At 46.2% G+C, this 20,986-nt stretch overlaps 1 protein-coding gene across 1 annotated transcript in view; it reads right to left on the bottom strand.

Annotated features, from left to right (window-relative positions):
- The window catches only part of spef2 (sperm flagellar 2), a 154,984-nt gene that overhangs the window by 26,911 nt on the left and 107,087 nt on the right, over positions 1 to 20,986 (bottom strand). The window contains 4 exon segments of the mRNA XM_055632007.1: positions 94 to 220; positions 3,770 to 3,959; positions 6,488 to 6,598; positions 19,730 to 19,840. Coding sequence (XP_055487982.1) covers positions 94 to 220; positions 3,770 to 3,959; positions 6,488 to 6,598; positions 19,730 to 19,840 — 539 coding nt within the window.

A 20,986-nucleotide genomic window follows, 5' to 3' on the forward strand; every position in this document is an offset into this window, starting at 1 on the left:
ACTCCCACCCATGCACCCACCACTTCCCCTGCCCCGTCTCCTCTCCAGCCAGGCCCACTACCACCCCCCACCCCCGGTGCTGCTGCTACTGGCCTTTCTTCTTCCCAGCAGACTTCTTCTTGCCCTCTTTGCCAGCTGAGGATTTCAGCTGCTCTTTTTCTTCCTTCAGTTTCTGCTCCTTCTTCTCCTCGTCCTCCTTGATCTTCACTTCTCTCTGGATCTGGAGGGAGGAGAGTTGTCGAGAGGGTGAGTGGAGCGGAGAGGGTATACAAGGGAGCAGGAAAGGATCGTGGCCTAGGAGCAGCCTAACATGGAGCTAGACCTCCTCCACATTCAGGGACCGTTCCCCCCCTAGCTGTCATCAGATAACGGAATCGTCCTCTCACCAACTGTCCTGACTTCCCATCTACCTCGGGCTCTGTAATCGGACTTTACTGGACTTGTCTCTTTATCCTGTATCTGTACACTGTGGATGGCTTGAGTGTAATTATGTGTAGTCTTTTCACTGACTGGATAGCCCACAACAAAATGCTGTACTCTGTGCCTCTGTACACATGACAATAAACTGAACTAAAGCTTGGTTGGAGATGGTGGCAGACATCATGGTGGGAATGGCAAAGCTGATGGGTGTATAGGACCAAGGACCTGTCCATAGACACCTGCCCCAGGTCCATGTCTGGTCTATGTAGGAACAACCCAGCTCCTCCCATTGCCCAGCCCTCAGCCCTCCTGTTCACATGTTGTTATGTCTGGCACAGCAGTGAGTAGTAACTACTCAGCGGATAGTTCTCCGTGAGGCACGAGTTTCCGTTCGGTATTCCGGTTCTTCCCACATTGTAAAGCCATGCAGATTTACACGAAAGGATGCAAAGTGCTGGGGGAGGGGGGTGTGGGGGAGGAGGGTGTGGGGATGCTTCAAAACCTTCATAACTTTTGTACTATTTCACCAAGCTTATTTGCAGCAGAGGGGAATGGTGAGTAAGGTGGCGAAAAATTGTAGTGCTAAAATCATCGTTTTCACGCAAATGTTATTACAACGCAGACAGGAAATGGTCAAAATGAGAGTTTTAGTAATATGCTAGACTAAGTGGGACCCACCAGCATCACACGGGAGGGGCTGGCCCCCCAACGCAATATTCCACCTCAACACCAATTTCAATATTGGTGGCCAGTGGGGGGGGGGTCTTTCTGGAGCGCTAGTATGGGTGTTGTGGGCTGAAGGGACTAGTTTCCAGAGGGCTAGTATTGACATCGTGGGCCAAATGGCAGATTCTTGGGATGGCAGCTCAGTCACTCAAGCCTGGTGTGCTGGCAGCTCACTCAAGCAGGGTGCAAGGCCACCAAATTCAAGTGCAGTTTCCTACCATTTCAAGCAGGGTGCAAGGCCACAAAATTCAAGTGCAGTTTCCGACCACTTCAAGCAGGGTGCAAGGCCACCAAATTCAAGTGCAGTTTCATGCCATTTCAAGCAGGGTGCAAGGCCACCAAATTCAAGTGCAGTTTCATACCACTTCAAGCAGGGTGCAAGGCCACCAAATTCAAGTGCAGTTTCATTTCATACTGCTTCAAGCAGGGTGCAAGGCCACCAAACTCAAGTGCAGTTTCGTACCACTTCAAGCAGGGTGCAAGACAACCAAATTCAAATGCAGTCATACCATTTCAAGCAGAGTGAAACCAACATAAAACTACACAAAACACCACACTCACAGTTCAGTGTGTTCAGTTGATTCACAGCTCAGACAGTCGTGACCTCTCCCTCCCCCATCTTGCAGTGACTGAACCACACCCACTTTGGTCTTATAATCCCTCCCCCTCCCCGGAAGGGTGCGATTGACAACAGAGAGAGATTCGCAATATTTTTAAAACATTAATAACACTTTTATTTTTCATTGGTGGGAAGAATCCTCTGCAACTGAATAAGATGGCCAAAAATCACAGCCGTAAGTGGAAGCATTTTATCTAAAATCAATATACAGTGCAAACAGGAAGTTGTCAAGTAACCACAATGAACATATGTTCAATGTTATTCACAGCTCAGACTGAGAGACTCAGACCTCTCGCTCCCCCATCTTGCAGAGACTGACTGAGGCACTCAACACTTCCGGGTTTTATTGTCCCTCCGGAAGGAGCGTGGCCTTCAGGAGAGAGAATCTCAACATTTTTAAAATACTAATAACTCTTTTATTTTTAATCGATGGGAAAATTCCTCTTGTCCTGCACAGCAGAGGGGGACTGAGTAAGAAGGCCAAAAATCACAGCTGTAAGTGGCAGCGTTTTTTCTAAAATCAATATACAGAGCAACAGGAAGTGGTGAAGATCAGACTTTTAGTAATATAGAGATAGATAGATAGATAGATATCACTTTTATAGAAGTATTCAGACCCTTTACTCAGTACTTTGTTGAGGCAACTTTGGCAGCCATTACATCCTCAAGTCTTCTTGGGTATGACGCTATAAGCTTGGCACACCTGTATTTGGGTGATTTCTCCCAATGTTCTCTGCAGATCCTCTCAAGCTCTACTAGTTTGGACGGGGAGCGTCGATGCACAGCTATTTTCAGCCCCTCCTGAGATGTTCGATTTGGTTCAAGTCCGGGCTCTGGCTGGACATTCACAGACTTGTCACAAAACCACTCCTGCGTTGTCTTGGCTGTGTGCTTAGGGCTGTTGACCTGTTGGAAGGTGAACCTCCACCCCAGTCTGAGGTCCAGAATGCTCTGGAGCAGGTTTTCATCTTTGTTCATCTTCCCTTGATCCTGACTAATCTCCCAGTTTCTGCCGCTGAAAATCATCCCCACAGCATGATACTGCCACCACCTTGCTTCACCGTAGGTATGGCATTGGCCAGGTGATGAGCGGTGCCTGGTTTCAGTGACGCTTGGCATTCAGGCCAAAGAATTCAATCTTGGTTTCATCAGACCAGAGAATCTTGTTTCGTATGCTTTTTGGCAAACTCCAAGCGGGCTGTCATGTACCTTTCACTGAGGAGTGGCTTCCATCTGGCCACTCCACTATAAAGGCCTGATTGGTGGAGTGCTGCAGATATAGTTGTCCTTCTGGAAGGTTCTCCCATCTCCAGAGGAACTTTGGAGCTCTGTCAGAGTGACCATCAGGTTCTTGGTCACCTCCCTGACCAAGGCCCTTCTCCCCCGATTGTTCAGTTTGGCCGGGCGGCCAGCTCTATGAAGAGTCCTGGTGGTTCCAAAGTTCTTCCATTTAAGAATGACGGAGGCCACTGTGCTCTTCGGGCACAATGCTGCAGAAATTGTTTTATACTCTTCCCCAGATCTGTGTCTCAACACAATCCTGTCTCGGAGGTCTACCGACAATTCCTTCATCTTCATGGCTTGGTTTTTGCTCTGACATGCACTGTCAACTGTGGGACCTTATATAGACAAGTGTGTGCCTTTCCAAATCATGTCCAATCAAATTAATTTACCACTGGTGGACTCCAATCAAGTTGTAGAAACATCTCAAGGATAATCAATGGAAACAGGATGAACCTAAGCTCAAGTGTCATAGCAAAGGGTCTGAATACTTATGTAAATGTGATATTTCATTTATTTCTTTTTAATTACTTTGCAACATTTTCTAAACACCTATTTTGCCTCTTTATTTTGGGGTATTGTGTGTAGAGTGATGATAAAAAAAAGAATTTAATCCATTTAAAAATAAGGTTGTAACGTAACAAAATGTGGAAAAAGTGAAGGGGCCTGAATGCTTTCTGAATGCACTGTATCTCTAGTCGGGCATAATTGCAGCCCACTCACCAGGTTTGAGAGGGTTGAGATTGCTGTGTTGTAGGCTTCGAAGATCAGATAGTCATCGATGCTGGTGTGGAGCAGAGGCTCTGCAGCCAGCACCTCCTCCTTGACCTTTGCTGCTGCCTTCACCGTTGCCTTGCCTTTGTCCTTCACCACCTGACTGGACGAGGGGATTCGATACGGCACCAGGGGCACTCTGGGGAAAACCACAGGTACAAGCTGGCAATAATGGCAATAAACTCACAGCCTGACAGTGGTGATGGCTGAGAGAGCGCATGCACACCGAATACCTGTATCCTCCCACATCCCAAAGATGTGCTGGTTTGTAGGTTACATTTCCTCTGTAAATTGCCCCTGGTGTGTAGCATAGTGGTGTGGACATTGGTGGGCGCAGACTCGGTGGGCTAAAAACTAAACTAAACCAAACTAAAGTGTTTGGTGTGGGCAAGGGTTTGAGAGGATGAGAGCAGGGTTGTGAATGAATGTCATTGTCAGGTGTCAGTATACCACAGGTTTCAGGATCCGCACCATGTGTGGTGTGAGCACCAGGGTTGTACGGAACGTGGCTGGCAGTGGCATTGTAAGCTGTTACGGACCTGTGCTAGGAATGTCTGTAGGCTCATACAGGGCAGTATTGTACACTGTTACAGATGTGTACTGGGAACCTATACAGGCTCATACAGGGCAGTATTGAACACTTGTTACAGATGTGTACTGGGAACCTATACAGGCTCATACAGGGCAGTATTGTACACCGTTACAGATGTGTACTGGGAACCTATACAGGCTCATACAGGGCAGTATTGTACACTGTTACAGATGTGTACTGGGAACCTTGTACACTGTTACAGATGTGTACTGGGAACCTATACAGGCTCATACAGAGCAGTATTGTACACTGGTACAGACCTGTACTAAGAATGTCTACAGGGTCATACAAGGCAGGCAGAGCTACAGACCTGCACTAGGAACCTATACAGGGTCAGGGTCATATAGGGCAGTATTGTAAGCTGAGCTGTAGACCTGTACTAGAAACATAGAAAATAGGTGCAGGAGTAAGATATTCGGCTCTTTGCACCAGCACTGCTATTCAATATGATCATGGCTGATCATCCAAAATCAGTAACCTGATCCGGCTTTTGCCCCATACCACTTGATTCTCTTAGCCCTAAGAGCTAAATCTAACTCTCTTTTGAAATAGCAACCTATTCAGGATCAGGCATGTTCAGGGCAGTATTGTAAGCTGGGTTAGTGTCCTGTATTAGGAACGTCTGCAGGGTCAGGCTCGTACAGGGCAGTATTAACTCTTTATGTGACTTCTGTCTGGATCAGCAGTGGGTCTGTGGAGAACAGAGTCTGCGACTGCCAGTGAGTCTATATACCTCGCTCGGTGTTCAGTAACACGCTGGCAGCACTCAGCAGGTCAGCATCGTGTGAGGAAAGGGAAACAGTCAATGTTTGAGGTGAGTGGTCCTTCATCAGAGGGGTTAAGAGAGGGATGTGAGGTAGTTATCAGCAGGAGAGGAGGTGTGGGGAAAAGGGAATGACTGTGCTAGGACAATGGGGACAGCAAGCTGCTCTTGCCCCGAGTAATGTGCTGATCATGGTGGAGTGACGGAATCTCCCGGCAGAGAGAGAACTGAGCCAGTGTGGTGATCAGGGCATTGAGTATAGGACTCAGGAAGTCATGATGCAGCTCTGCAGGACTTTGTCCAGGCTGCACCTGGAGTATTGTTGCAGTTCTGGTCATCCCATTACAGGAAGGATGTGGAGGCTTTGGAGAGGTCCACAAGAGGTTTACCCAAATGCTGCCTGGATTAGAGGGTATTAGCTATAAGGAGAGGATTGGGAATGCTAACAAAACCTTATCCCAGGATGAATATGTCATAGAGGGCATGAAAGGGGTAAAGTTTAAAGATGTGCGAATCAAGTTGTTTGTTAAACATGGAGAGTGGTGGGTGCCTGGAACGCACTGCAGGGGATGGTGGTGGAGGCAGATATGACTGTGGAGATATTAAGAGGCTTTTAATAGGCAATAAAAAAGAACTGCAGATGGTAGTTTAACCAAAGATCTTCACTAAATGGTGGTGTGACTCAACGGGTCAGGCAGCATCTCTGGGGGAACTGCAGGTATCACAGAGAGGGGCACATGGATATGCAGGGAATGGAGCAAGCGGGTCATGTACAGCTGAGGAGATTAATTAGGCATTGTACTCAGCACAGATATGGTGGGCCGAAAGGCCTGTTCCTGTGCTGTACTGTTTGGAGGTTTAGTTTAGAGATATCTCTTTGGCCCAAGTCTGCAACGCCCAGCGATCCTCACATAGAGGCTTGGGTTTGATCCTGACTATTAGGTGCTGTCTGTACGGAGTTTGTACGTTCTCCCTGTGACTGCGTGGGTTTTCTGTGGGTGCTCGGGTTTCCACCCACACTCCAACGACATACAGATTTGTAGGTTAATTGGCTTTGGTAAAATTATAAATTGTCCCTCGTGTGTAGGACAGTGTTAGTGTGCAGGGATCGCTGGTCGACGTGGACTTGGTGGGCCGAAGGGCCTATTTTTTGGCGCTGTATCTCTAAACTAAACTAAAACTCACCAGGCATGGGATTGTGTTAAAGGTGAAGGGGAGGGAAGGGGCAACTCACTCTCATCCCAGCCGGAGCCCCCAGTGTTATTGAACAAGTGGCTGGCACTGTTTGAGCTCTGGAGATCTCTCGGCTTACCTGAATGGTTTTGTCTGTTGTCCTCCTTCCTGTTCTCCCCCTTGTTGCTCCTCGCCCCTGGTGCCCAGACTGCTGGTTTCTGTCTTTCTCTGTCCATCCGACTGGGGAAGACTGTGAACAGCAGCAGACACAGAGCCCTGAGTGCTGGGACCCACAGCTAACCACTGCCCAACACACTGCCACCACCACCAGAGATCACCGCTCAGGAATCCAGGACGGGTGGACTCGCTGTTCCCACGACGGGTAGATGCACTGCCTGAAGCCATAGGTGGGGGGGTGCTGGACGAATGAGGGCTGAGGGATTATTGCAGGTAGATGGGAATGCAGAGGTGGGGTGACAATCACAAGAGATGGCAGATGCTGCGATCTAGAGCAACAAACAATCTGCTGGAAGCATGTTGAAACATAGAAAGTAGGTGCAGGAGTATGCCCTTCACCCCTTCTATTCAGTACTGTCATTCAGTATGATCATGGCTGATCATCCACAATCGGTACCCTGTTCCTGCTTTCGCCCCATATCCCTTGATTCTGTTTGCCCTAAGAGTTAAATATAACTCTATCTTGAATACATCCAGTGAATTAGCCTCCACTGCCTTTTGTGGCAGAGAATTCCAAATTCACAACTCTCTGGGTGAAGAAGTTTTTTCCTCATCTTAGTCCTAAATGGCCTACCCCTTATTCTTAAACTGTGAACCCTGGTTTTGGACTCCCCTAACATCGGGAGCAGTGAATACAAGCCCAGTCGATCCATTCTTTCATCATATGTCAGTGGCGCCATCCCGGGAATTAACCTGGTGAACCTTCACTTCACCCTCAATAGCAAGAATGCCCTTCCTCAAATTAGGACAGCAAAATTGCACACAATACTCCAGGTGTGGTCTCACTAGAGCCTTGTACTACTGCAGTAGCATCTCCCTACTCCTGTACTCAAATCCTCTCGCTATGAATGCCAACATGCCATTTGCTTTCTTCACTGCCTGCTGTACCTACATGCTTACATAGAAACATAGAAAATAGATGCAGTAGGCCATTTGGCCCATGAGCCTGCACCGCCATTCGATATGATCATGGCTGATCATCCAACTCAGTATCCCATCCCTGCCTTCTCTCCATACCCCCTGATCCCTTTAGCCACAAGGGTCACATCTAACCCTCTTAAATATAGCCAATGAACTGGACTCAACTATCTTCTGTGGTAGAGAATTCCACAGATTCACCACTCTCTGTGTAAAAAATGATTTTCTCATCTCGGTCCTAAAAGACTCCCCTCTTATCCTTACACTGTGACCCCTAGTTCTGGACTTCCCCAACATCGGGAATAATCTTCCTGCATCTAGCCTGTCCAACCCCTTAAGAATTTTGTAAGTTTCTACAAGATCCCCCCTCAATCTTCTAAATTCTAGCGTGTACAAGCCGAGTCTATCCAGTCTTTCTTCATATGAAAGTCCTGCCATCCCAGGAATCAGTCTGGTGAACCTTCCCTGTACTCCCTCTATGGCAAGAATGTCTTTCCTCAGATTAGAAGACCAAAACTGTACGTAATACTCCAGGTGTGGTCTCACCAAGACCCTGTACAACTGCAGTAGAACCTCCCTGCTCTTATACTCAAATCCTTTTGCTATGAATGCTAACATAACATTTTCTTTCTTCACTGCCTGCTGCACCTACATTCCTACTTTCAATGACTGGTGTACCATGACACTCAGGTCTCGTTGCATCTCCCCTTTTCCTAATCGGCCACCATTCAGATAAGTCTACTTTCCTGTTTTTGCCACCAAAGTGGATAACCTCACATTTATCCACATTATATTGCATCTGCCATGCATTTGCCCACTTACCCAACCTATCCAAGTTACCTTGCAGCCTCCTAGCATCCTCCTCACAGCTAACACTGCCCACCAGCTTCGTGTCATCCGCAAACTTGGAGATGTTGCATTCAATTCCCTCATCCAGATCATTAATATATATAGTAAATAGCTGGGGTCCCAGCACTGAGCCTTGCGGTACCCCACTAGTCACTGCCTGCCATTGTGAAAAGGACCCGTTTACTCCTACTCTTTGCTTCCTGTCTGCCAGCCAGTTCTCTATCCATATCAATACTGAACCCCCAATACCATGTGCTTTAAATTTGTATACTAATCTCTTATGTAGGACCTTGTTGAAAGCCTTCTGAAAGTCCAGATATAACACCTTTTCCACTCTACTAATTACATCCTCGAAAAATTCTATAAGATTCGTCAGACATGGTTTACCTTTCATAAATCCATGCTGACTTTGTCCAATGAATTCACCACTTTCCAAATGTGCTGCTATCCCATCTTTAATAACTGACTCCAGAATTTTCCCCACCACCGATGTTAGACTAACTGGTCTGTAATTCCTCATTTTCTCTCTCCCTCCCTTTTTAAAAAGTGGGGTTACATTAACTACCCTCCAGTCCTCGGGAACTACTCCAGAATCTACAGAGTTTTGAAAAATTATCACTAATGCATCCACTATTTCTGCAGCTACTTTCAATGACTGATGTACAAGGACACCTAGATCTATCTCTCCTTTCCCTAAACTGGCACCAATCAGATAATAATCTGCCTCTTGTTTTTGCAACCAAAGTGGATAACTTCAAATTTATCTACATTATACTGCTTGTGCCATGCATCTGCCCACTCACCCAACCTATCCAAGTCACCCTGAAGCTTCACAGCATCCTCCTTGCAGCTCACACTGAGCCCTGCGACACCCCATTAGTCACTGCCTGCCATTCTGAAAAGGACCCATTAATTCCTACTCTTTGCTTCCTGTTTGCCAACCAGTTCTCTATCCATGTCAATATCCTGCCCCCAATACCATGTGCTTTAATTTTGCACCCTAATCTCTTGTGTGGGACCTTGTCAAATGCTTTTTGAAACTCCAGATGCACCACATCCACTGGCTCTCCCTTATCCATTCTACTTGTTACATCCTCAAAAATTCCAAAAGATTAGGCAAGAATGATTTCCCCTTCATAAATCCATGCTGACTTTGACCGATCCTGTCACTGCTTTCCAAATGCACTGCTATAACATCTTTATTAATTGACTCAAACATCTTCCCCACTATCCATGCTAGTAGTCTATATTACCGGTGCATATTTCCCCATTTTCTCTCTCCCTCCATTTCTTAAAAAGTGGGGTTACATTAGCTACCCTCCAGTCCACAGGAACCAATCCAGAGCCGATAGAACATTGGAAAATGATCACCAATGCATCCATGATTTCTAGGGCTCCCTCCTTGAGTACTCTGGGATGCAGACCATCAGGCCCTGGGGATTTATCTGCCTTCAGTTCCAACAGTTTACCCAACACCATTTCCTGACTAATGTGGATTTCCTTCTGTTCCTCCCTCCCGCTAGATCCTCGGTCCGCTAGTATTTTGGGAGATTATTTGTGTCTTCCTTGGTGAAGACAGAACCAAAGTACTTGTTTAACTGGTCTGCCATTTGCTTGTTTCTCATTATAAGTTCACCTGATTCTGACTAAGGGACCATTTGTCTTCACTAATCTTTTCCCATTCACATAGCTATAGAAACTTTTAGTCAGTTTTTATATTCCCCGCAAGCTTTCTTTCATGCTCTATTTTCCCCCTCTTAATTAATCCCTTTGTCCTCCTCTGTGGAATTCTAAATTTCTCCCAGTCCTCTGGTTTGCTGCTTCCTCTGGCCAACTTACTGCCTCTTCCTTGGATTTAACACTATCCCTAATTTCTCTCGTTAGCCACGGTTGAACCGCCTTTCCTGTTTTATGTTTACGCCAGACAAATGTTGTAATTCATCCATGGGATCTTTAAATCTTTGCCATTGCATATCCACCATCAACACTTTAAGTATAATTTGCCAGTCTATCCTAGCCAATTCCCGTCTCATACCATCAAAGTTACCTTTCTTCAAGTTTAGGACCCTTGTCTCTGAATTAACTGTGTCATTTTACTTTGGAGTCACATGAGTGACTACGTGAAGAAAGGCCATCCATCTGCGTGCGCATCATTACGTCGGAAAGCTACACACAATGACAGACTGTCAGGGGTGCTGCATCCTCCCAGCGGTTAGGTTTAAAAAACGGCAGGTAAGTTTTTTAAAATTACTCTGTGGTCTTTTGCGGGTTCAGAAAATATTTGTATTTTCAGGAGGGGACCCAGCATGTCGAGGATGAAGAGACGGCCTGTGGGGAAGTCGGCTACCAAAGACCGCGGTAATTCCGGGTAGCGGGCGACTGTCTGTTTCACCGACATTGCCACCGGCAGCAGAACCGGCAGGAGCAGACCAGGTGCACAAGCAAAGCACCGTGGCAGTCCCGTCAGGATGCAAGGCCACACACAAGTCTGCCACACCCGTTGACTCAGATGAGTCAGGGGAGGAGGGATTCCCTCCATCATCGGGAAGCGTCCGTGGGCAACTTTTCCATATGGAGCAACTTATGGAGAAGTTGCTCCAGAATGATCTGCTCCGTAGGAGGGAGGTGTATCAGCACGGGTCTCCACAGGAGGCCGTGCCAGCAACCTCATACATGGGGCAGCAATATATCTTGCCCGGAGAAGGGGGGAGTACATCGGGACAACAGTATCCTGACTCTGAATACGGGAGCACAGCGGGGGAGCATGCCCATGGACGCGGAGCGGAAGTACCGCTACAATCATCCAGGTTTGCTATAACGACGCCATTATGTGCACCCCTGGACGAAGACCTGGCCAGTAACATAAATTACGTGTCAGCTCACCAGTTAAAAGAACTGGCCATGGAGGAAACCATGAACAGGTACCCCCCTCCTGCAAACTGTGCTTCCCTCAACGTTTAAGCTGTGAACCATGCCATCTGGGGACAGATTGGACCAGCAGTCAGGACACAGGAGATGAAACTCCAGAAAGTCCTCAAATTAGTGGCTTCTGGCATCACGTCATTCGCAAGAAACATAGAAACATAGAAATTAGGTGCAGGAGTAGGCCATTCGGCCCTTCGAGCCTGCACCGCCATTTAATATGATCATGGCTGATCATCCAACTCAGTATCCCGTACCTGCCTTCTCTCCATACCCTCTGATCCCTTTAGCCACAAGGGCCACATCTAACTCCCTCTTAAATATAGCCAATGAACTGGCCTCAACTACCCTCTGTGGGAGAGAGTTCCAGAGATTCACCACTCTCTGTGTGAAAAAAGTTCTCCTCATCTCGGTTTTAAAGGATTTCCCCCTTATCCTTAAGCTGTGACCCCTTGTCCTGGACTTCCCCAACATCGGGAACAATCCTGCATCTAGCCTGTCCAACCCCTTAAGAATTTTGTAAGTTTCTATAAGATCCCCTCTCAATCTCCTAAATTCTAGAGAGTATAAACCAGTCATTCCGTCTTTCTTCATAAGACAGTCCTGACATCCCAGGAATCAGTCTGGTGAACTTCTCTGCACTCCCCTCTATGGCAAAATGATCCTCAGATTTGGAGACCAAACTGCACGCAATACTCCAGGTACGGAACCCTGTACAACTGCAGTAGAACCTCCCTGCTCCTATACTCAAATCCTTTTGCTATGAAAGCCAAAGCCATTCGCTTTCTTTACTGCTGCTGCACCTGCATGCCTACCTTCATGACTGGTGTACCCAAAGCTGCCAATCGGCCACCGTTTAGAGATAATAAAGAGGCACAAGAAGAGGATGGAGGACTAACTCAGTCGACCAAGACACCATGGCATTATTCTGTAATGCCCATTTTGAAATTAATTGCCTGCGTAAAAACGCAATAAGACCAGCAATTAATTCAAAGTTTGCTGTGCTATGTAAGGCCAGCAACGTCCAGCCAGCCAACTTTCTATTTGGCGAAGATCTGCCAAGGCAGGTACGGAATCTGGATGATGAGGCAAAGACCGTTCGCCTCATAACCAAAGGCCAGACCACACAAAAGGGTTAATCGCAAAGGATGTACCCTTATAGCTCCAGGCGATACATGCCTAGCGGCCCCGGCACTGGTGGAAGACCTACACAAGAGGCATCATGGTCTTTGTTAGGGGTAGGCCCCAGCTGGCCCACAACGAGGATGCGCAAAGGGCAACCACCAGCTCAACCCTCCAAACCTCGCGAGCGGAAACCAGCGCCATACCGCCAGTAACATTGGAGGTAAGTCAACCTAGTTCCTTGGGGAACACCTTAGATAGGCCTCACGTACCAGTGGGGGGAAGGTTGAAATATTTCTTAAATGAATGGTGTTGGGTCACAACGGATCCGTTTATACTGCACAGTATACAAGGGTTCAAAATTGAGTTCAATTTGGATTCATTACCACCCACACAATATTCACCAAATCGCACATATGTTTTCTCACAACAAGAAACTTTGGATATACAAGCAGAAATTCAAACATTATCTGACAAAAATGTCATTGAGAGGTCACATACGGAACCTCACCAATTTATATCCAATATTTTCTCAAAAGAGAAAAAAGATGGAGGGTGTCGTATCATAATAAATCTTACCGAACTCAATACATATGTGCAATATAAACACTTCAAAATGGATAACCTTGGCACAGCCATGCAGTTGGTTTCCAAAAATGGTTATATGGCATGCATCAACCTTAAAGATGCATGCTATTCGGTGTCTATTCACAAAGAGCACACGAGATATTTGAAATTTAACTGGATGGGTCAGTAATGGCAATACAAGGCACTGCCAAATGGGCTGACTTCGGCCCCCAGACTATTCACAAAATTACTGAAACTTATTCTGGGTTTACTGCGAACATATAGAAACAAAAATCACATAGTCATGGCATTCGGCCCTTTGGATGACATTTTCATCATTTGGGGTCCACCAAAGATCCCCTTTGGCAGAATCAACTCTCTTTTATAGCAAAAAAACCCCTGTTTGAAACCACTGTGTGCAAAAAGTTTCCTCATCGGTTTTAAAGGATTTCCCCTTTATCCCAGTTACTTCCCCAATCAAAATTGATCTACCAACCAAGGTTCTATTATTCAATTAAACCTAGGGGTTAAACCAGTCAATTCAACACAGTTCCCATATGTTAGTGAACTTTCTGCACTAGAAATTAGGGGCAGAACCAAAACTAGATCTAACAAAAGACCCTACAACTTGCAGTATAACCTCCCTGCTTATAGTCAAATATAAGCAACTATTAGTCACCTGCATGCAACAGCGTACCATGACAGTGTGATTGGCACCAATTAGGATTTGGCTGCATCCACATTCCAGCAGTACACTACAGGCCTTTGCATTATCAAAATTTACAACGAACAAAGGAACGAGCACTCAGATCCCACGCTGGTCAATACGACAGACAGCCAGTTCTGCAAACTGAACCCCCAGCCTGAGGTATACTAATCCACCTTGTCTGAATTACACATGGTCCACGCTATGACGAAAAATTCTATATATTGTCTATGAAGACATTCGCTTAGCTCATCCAGGGAAGGTTTCATCCCACTTTTGCTGGTGGATAACCCCATCTTGCTGGTACACCTTGCAGTTGGTGGTCCTACAAACCGATGCAAGCGGTTTAGGATGGGGAGCAACTGACACAGTCACCAGCTGCCGGGGCAGATGGAATGAGCAGGAGTCTGCAATTCTTCAACAACATGGGATCAATTACCTAGAATTGTTGGGGACATACTATGGGCTCAAGGCTTTTTGCAGCACCATGCAACATGTGCATGTTCAACTTCAGGTGGATAACACAACAGCGGTGGCATATGTCAATCGCATGGGTGGTGTTAAATCTGTATCTTGTGACAGATTGACAAATCTTATCTGGCACTGGTGTATCGAGAGGGATATTTGGGTCACAGCTGTCTATCTACCAGGTAGATATAACACGGTGGCAGATGCCAGGTCACGGATATTTAATGACAGCACGGAATGGATGTTGAATCGTGCAGTTTTTAACGAAATAACCACATGTAGGCTGTGGGCCGAGGAACTTTATTCTGCAGTTTCGTGACCCAAGTCACCAAACTACATGAAATTTTCACATATTGTGTAAATTTTTTTATATAAATCACCCCTGAAACTCGATATGAAGAAGACTTGCACATTTTTATTAAATTAGAGAAAAATTGGAAAAATGTTGGGAATTTTTTAGTCCAATCAAAGCACATTTAACATTGAGTTGTCTGCCAGTTGGCCAATCACGCGCTTTGTTTCAGGCTAGCACACAAAATGGCTGAGGGGGCTTCACAGATGCCTGTTTTACTGGAGATTCCGATGTGTTGTTCTGTGGAATAAATGTCATGGAAACTTGCAGCAGGTAATTGTATTTAGTGGGAAAAGCATTAAAAAGGCTGAAGAAAGTGCTGTGAAGTGGATTAAAGTGCAAGAAAGCCTTGAAAGTCCCTGCTGATGTGCTGGAACACAAAGAAGGCGCCCATGAATCAACTCTAACTGAAAGGTAAGACTAAAGTCTGAATTTATGAAAATCTATCTGTATGGACTTTAATTAATTTAATTGCACTATTTTATGGTGCAATTAAAACAGTGAAAACAGTGGCAGTGGATGCTTTCTCCCTCGATTGGGGAGGAAATTCCATGTGTGCATTTCCTCCATTTTGCCTCATCAGCCAATGCTTGACAAAAATCAAGCAAGACAAAGCCACAGGCATTTTGGTAGTGCCGGATTGGCCTACACAAGCCTCGTTCCTGAGAATCTTGGGAATAATAACCCAGCCATTAATGGCTGTACCGAAGAACAGGGACTTACTAGTGCACCCAGTGACGGGGAGCAACCATCCACTACATGACTGAATCAATTTATTGGTTTGCAGATTCTGAGAAGGCCATATCAGGGGCTCAGACTGTCCAAACGGACTGTGGATGTGATTACAGCGGCGTGGATGGACAGTACTCAAAAAACATGACGTCTCTCACATAAAGAAGTGGGAAATGTTCTGCAAGGCCACCAACATTTCATATGATACAGCTCGGATCACGGATGTACTAGAGTTCCTATCCACCCTGTACTATGATCATAAATTAGGCTATAGTGCAATAAATAGTGCCAGAATCGCGCTATCCTCCTATTTAATGCTGGAGGCAGGGCACGGGTTGATAGGAACGCACCCTCTCATAACCAGATTTATGAAGGGTATATTCAATTCTACACCACCAAGGCCTAGGTACATGGACATCTGGGTGATTACACTACTTCGACAGTGGGCACCACCTATGTCTTTACCATTATCTAAGCTCACCCTGAAGGTGGCCATGCTAAAGACACTGGTAACAGCACAAAGAGTCCAGACTCTGTACAAGTTGCGACTTGACTACATGACCACCAATGTCAAAAATATAACTTTTGTCATCAAGGACTTGATAAAACAGAGCAGGCCGGGATTGCCAGGGATCAAGATAGAGTTCTTGGCATATACCGAGGACCAACACACTTACATCATCCCCTAAGAGTCACGAGGGACCTCAGAGGCTCTGAGCAATCGGTCCTGATCAGTCACAAAAAACCTCACCATAAGGTATCGACTCAAACCATCTCCAGATGGCTAAAGGAGGTAATGGCGAAAGCGGGAGTGAACATTGACATTTTAAAATCTCACTCAACCAGGGCTGCATCTACGTCAGCAGCAAGAGCAATGGACATGCCCCTCGACGACATCCTAGCGGCTGCAGGATGGGCAAATGAACGAATGTTCCACCGGTTTAACAACAAACCTATAACCGGACTGGGGGTGTTTGCACATACCGTTTTAAGTTCTGTTTCATAGTTTCCCCCCAGGATGGGAGGGGTTACTAATTTAAAAAAATGTTCTTTTCACTTTAAAGCATCAGTGTCATTACTTAACTACGTTATGTCTGAATGCTTTAACGACTACACTCATCCATGGTCAATGCATTCAGTGTGTGACGCCTGGATTCATAACCGGCGTGAAATCACAGAGCTTTGAAATCTTCACGTAGTCACTCATGTGACTCCGAAGTAAAATAGTAAAATTAAACGAGAACTTACCATTTTGTAGTTTGATTTTGATTTTATGAGGAGTTACGATGAGCGATTACGTGCCCACCGCACCCTCCCTCATATTATCAAGGTCATATGGAAGTTCTAGTTTCTTCACAATCTTACTATTCTCAGGTCTTCTTTTTTATCTGTGATTTAACACCGCTGCTTTGAAGATTGACGCGCACGCAGACGGACGGCCCTTCTTCACGTAATCGCTCATCGAAACTCCTCATAAAATCAAGATCAAACTTCAAACTGATAAGTTCTCGTTTAATCTTACTATTCTCCATCTTAATGCAGAATTCTACCATATTATGGTCACTGTTGCCCAAGGGGCTTTGCACTACAAGATCGCCAACTAATCCTTCCTCATTACATAATACCCAGTCTAGGATGGCATGCCCTCTAGTTAGTTCCTCTACATATTAGCTTAGAAAACCATCCCGTATATACTCCAGGAAATCCTCCTCCTCAGTGGTGTTACCAATTTGGTTAGCCCAATCTATATGTAGATTAATGTCACCCATAATAACTGCTACACCTTTGCTACACGCATCCCTAATTTCCTGTTTGATGCTATCTCCAACCTCACTACTGCTGCTTGGTGGTCTATACACAATTCCAACAAGCGTTTTCTGCCCTTGGCTATTTTGCATTTACCCATACAGATTCTACAGCATCCAAGCTAATGTCTCTCCTGACCATTGCATTAATCTCCTCTATAACCAGCAATGCCACCCCACCACCTCTTTCCTTCTGTCTATCCTTCCTGAATAATGAATACCCCTGCATGTTGAGCTCCCAGCCTTGGTCACCCTGGAGCCATGTCTCTGTAATCCCAACTATATCATATCCGTTAACAACTAACTGCACATTCAATTCACCCACCTTGATACAAATGCTCCTCACATTACTGCACAAAGCTTTCAGGTTTGTTTTGACATTCTTAGCCCTTATACAATGATGATGTAATGTGGCCCTTTTTGATGTTTGCCATTGATCTCTCTGCCTTCCACTTTTACTTTTCTCCCTTCTACCTTTTGCTTCTGCCCTCATTTTACAGCCCTCTGTCTCCCTGCATTGGTTTCCCCCCCCCCTGCCCCCCCCCCCCCCCCCCCCAACAGCACTAGTAAACATTCCCCATGGACATCGGTTCCAGTCCAGCCTAAATGAAGTTTATACTGGTCCCACCTCTCCCAGAACTGGTTCCAATGACCCAAGGATATGAATCCCTCCCCCTTGCACCATCTGTTGAGCAGCAGCTGTGGAGGCCGAGGGATGGTCGATGTTCTGGGCCAAGACCCGGCGGCAGGACAGAGAGTGGAGGAGAGATTGCCGGAATAAAGTGGTGAGAGGATGACTGGAAGCGAATGATGGGAGATGGAGACAGGTGGGAAGAACAGAGAGAGTGGGTGGAAACAGGGGCTGGACGTGGAACCAGACAGGGGAGGGTTATGGCAGATAGGGGAGGGGGTTGGGTGGGTGAGGGTCACCTCTTTATAGTGTGGATGTGGACAGGATGTTTCCACTAGTGGGAGAGTCTAGTACCAGAGCCTTATAGCTTTAGACTATAAGGACGTTTCTTTAGGAAGGAGATGAGGAGGAATTTCTTTAGTCAGAGGGTGGCGAATCCATGGAAATCTGCCACAAACAGCTGTGGAGGCCAAATCAATGGATAGTTTTAAATCAGAGATAGAAAGATTTTTGATTAGTATAGGTGATAGGGGTTATGGGAAGAAGGCAGGAGAATGGGGTTGAGAGGGAGAGATAAATTAGCCTTGATTGAATGGCGGAGTAGACTTGATGGGCCGAATAGCCTCATTCTGCTCCTATCACATGAACTTTAACCATTGCACTCTCAATCCTGATGCAGGGTCTCGACCGGAAACTTCAACCATCCATTTGCCACCACAGATGCTACCTGACCTGCTGAGTTCCTCTTGCACTTTGTGCTTTGCTGGAGGGAATGTTCAGGCATTACTAAATGGCAGCACAGGCTGGAGAGGCTGAGTGACAATAATAAACCTTAGCCCTTTCCCCGGTACTCTCTGAAACGGGTCACCAGTGGCTGCACGTGATCTGTTCCCTGGGAATACGGGCTGGACACCAGTCTCTGGGAGCCCCCGCCTGCTGAGACCCGCTGATTGCCAACAAGTCTCAACGGATGTTGGTACTCTGGCTGGGCTGAAAAGAGTGGTACTAGAGCTGAACACAGTGGAAACAACAGAGTACTGGAGTAACTCAGCGGGTCAGGCAGCATCTGTGAAGAACATGGATAGGTGACGTTTCACAGAGTGCTGGAGTAACTCAGCGGGTCAGACAGCATCTGTGGACAACATGGATAGGTGACGTTTCACAGAGTGCTGGAGTAACTCAGCGGGTCAGGCAGCATCTGTGGAGAACATGGATAGGTGACGTTTCACAGAGTGCTGAGTAACTCAGCTGGTCAGGCAGCATCTGTGGAGAACATGGATAGGTGACATTTCGGTTGGGACCCTTCATATTTTTCAGGGCGGTAGCAGGAATCACAGAGAGGAAGCATTGAGAAAGTATTTCACATAACTCTCGTTAGCGAAAGGGGTATGTTCCATGTTCTCCAGAAATGCTGTCTGACCCGCCGAGTTACACCAGAACTTTTGTTTTGTTGAACCAGCATCAGCAGTTGCTTGTGTCTACAGTGGGAAGAACATGTTACACTGGACATAATTCACCTCTGGCCATCTGGGAGAACCAAGCCTCTGCATTCAACGATGATGTTCTGGTTGAGCAACTTCCATTATACAGGCAGCAACGCAGCACTGTGGACTTTATCTTGCACTTGCACTATTCCCTTTATCTTGTATCTACACACTATGGACGGCTTGATTGTAATCATGTATAGTATTTTCGCTGACTTGACAGCACGCAACGATAAGCTTTTCACTGTACCTCGGTACACGTTACAATAAACTGAACTAACTGAACTAATTGAAACGTCACCTCTCCATGTTCACAACAGATGCTGCCTGACCCGCTGAGTTACTCCAGCACTCTGTGAAATGTCACATATCAATGTTCTCCACAGATGCTGCCTGACCCGCTGAGTTATTCCAGCACTCTGTGCAATGTCACCTATCCATGTTCTCCACAGATGTTGCCTGACCCGCTGAGTTACTCCAGCACTCTGTGTTTTTCACTGGAGAGTCTCTCTCTCTCTCTCTCTCTCATTCTACCAGTTGGTGGTCTCCTCCTGGCACTGTTTGATCTGCAGAGATCTCTCGACTTACTTGAACAATTTAATCTCTTGGCCTTCTTGCTGTTCGCTCCCCTGCTGATCATCTTTACTGGGAGTTGGACTGCTGGCTTCCGTTATTTCCACACCTTCCGGCAGGAGAGAACTGTGGACAGCAGCAGACACACAACCCTGAGTGCTGGGATCAGTGCACTCCCACCCACCCACACACTGGAGACAGCCGCAGACAAACAGGCCTGAGTGCTGTGATCTGTCTCTCCAGCTCCCCCCACCCACACAACCAGGGACAAGTGGGTTAACTATGAGGAGCGTTTGACGGCACTGGGCTAGCACTCGCTGGAGTTTAGAAGGAGGAGGGAAAGAATGTTTCCACTCGTGGGAGATTCTTGGACCAGAGGCCATAGCTCATAATAAAAGGATGTACCTCTGAAAGGAGATGACGAGGAATATTTTAGTCAGAGGGTGGTGAATCAGTGGAATTAATTTCCACAGAAGGCTGTGGAGGCCAAGTCAATGGATATTTTGAAAGTTGAGATTGATAGATCATGGGTTATGGGGAGAAAATGGGGTTGAGAGGGAAAGATAGATCATCCATGATTGAATGGCGGAGTAGACTTGATAGGCTGAATGGCCTAATTCTGCTCCTACCACTTATGATCACAGCTAACCATTGCCCGACGCACGCACAACAGTGGCTGACAAAGTCACACATAAGAATCAAGACAGGAAAAAAAAGACACAAAGTGCTGGAGTAACTCAGCAGGTCAGGCCGCATCTACAGTGCCCTAAATAATGTTTGGGCCAAAGACCCATCATTTATTTATTGCTCTGTACTCCACAATTTGAGATTTGTAATAGAAAAAAATCATATGTGGTTAAAGTGCACATTGTCAGATTTTAATAAAAGCTATTTTTATACATTTTAGTTTCGCTATGTAGAGCTTACAGCATTGTTTATACATAGTTCCCCCATTTTAGGGAACCATAGTGTTTGGGACACAGCAATGTCATGTAAATGAAAGTAGTCATGTTTAGTATTTTGTTGCATATCCTTTGCATGCAATGACTGCTTGAAGTCTGCGATTCATGGACATCACCAATTGCTGCGTGTCTTCTCTGGTGATGCTCTGCCAGGCCTGTATTGCAGTCATCTTTAGCTTATCGGAGCAGGGAGGGTTCTACTGCAGTTATACAGGGTCTTGGAGAGACCACACCTGGAGCATTGCGTACAGTTTTGGTCTCCAAATCTGAGGAAAGACATTCTTGCCATTGAGGGAGTACAGAGAAGGTT

This window comes from Leucoraja erinacea, unplaced genomic scaffold, assembly GCF_028641065.1.
Source record: "Leucoraja erinacea ecotype New England unplaced genomic scaffold, Leri_hhj_1 Leri_99S, whole genome shotgun sequence".
Classification (NCBI taxonomy): Eukaryota; Metazoa; Chordata; class Chondrichthyes; order Rajiformes; family Rajidae; genus Leucoraja; species Leucoraja erinaceus.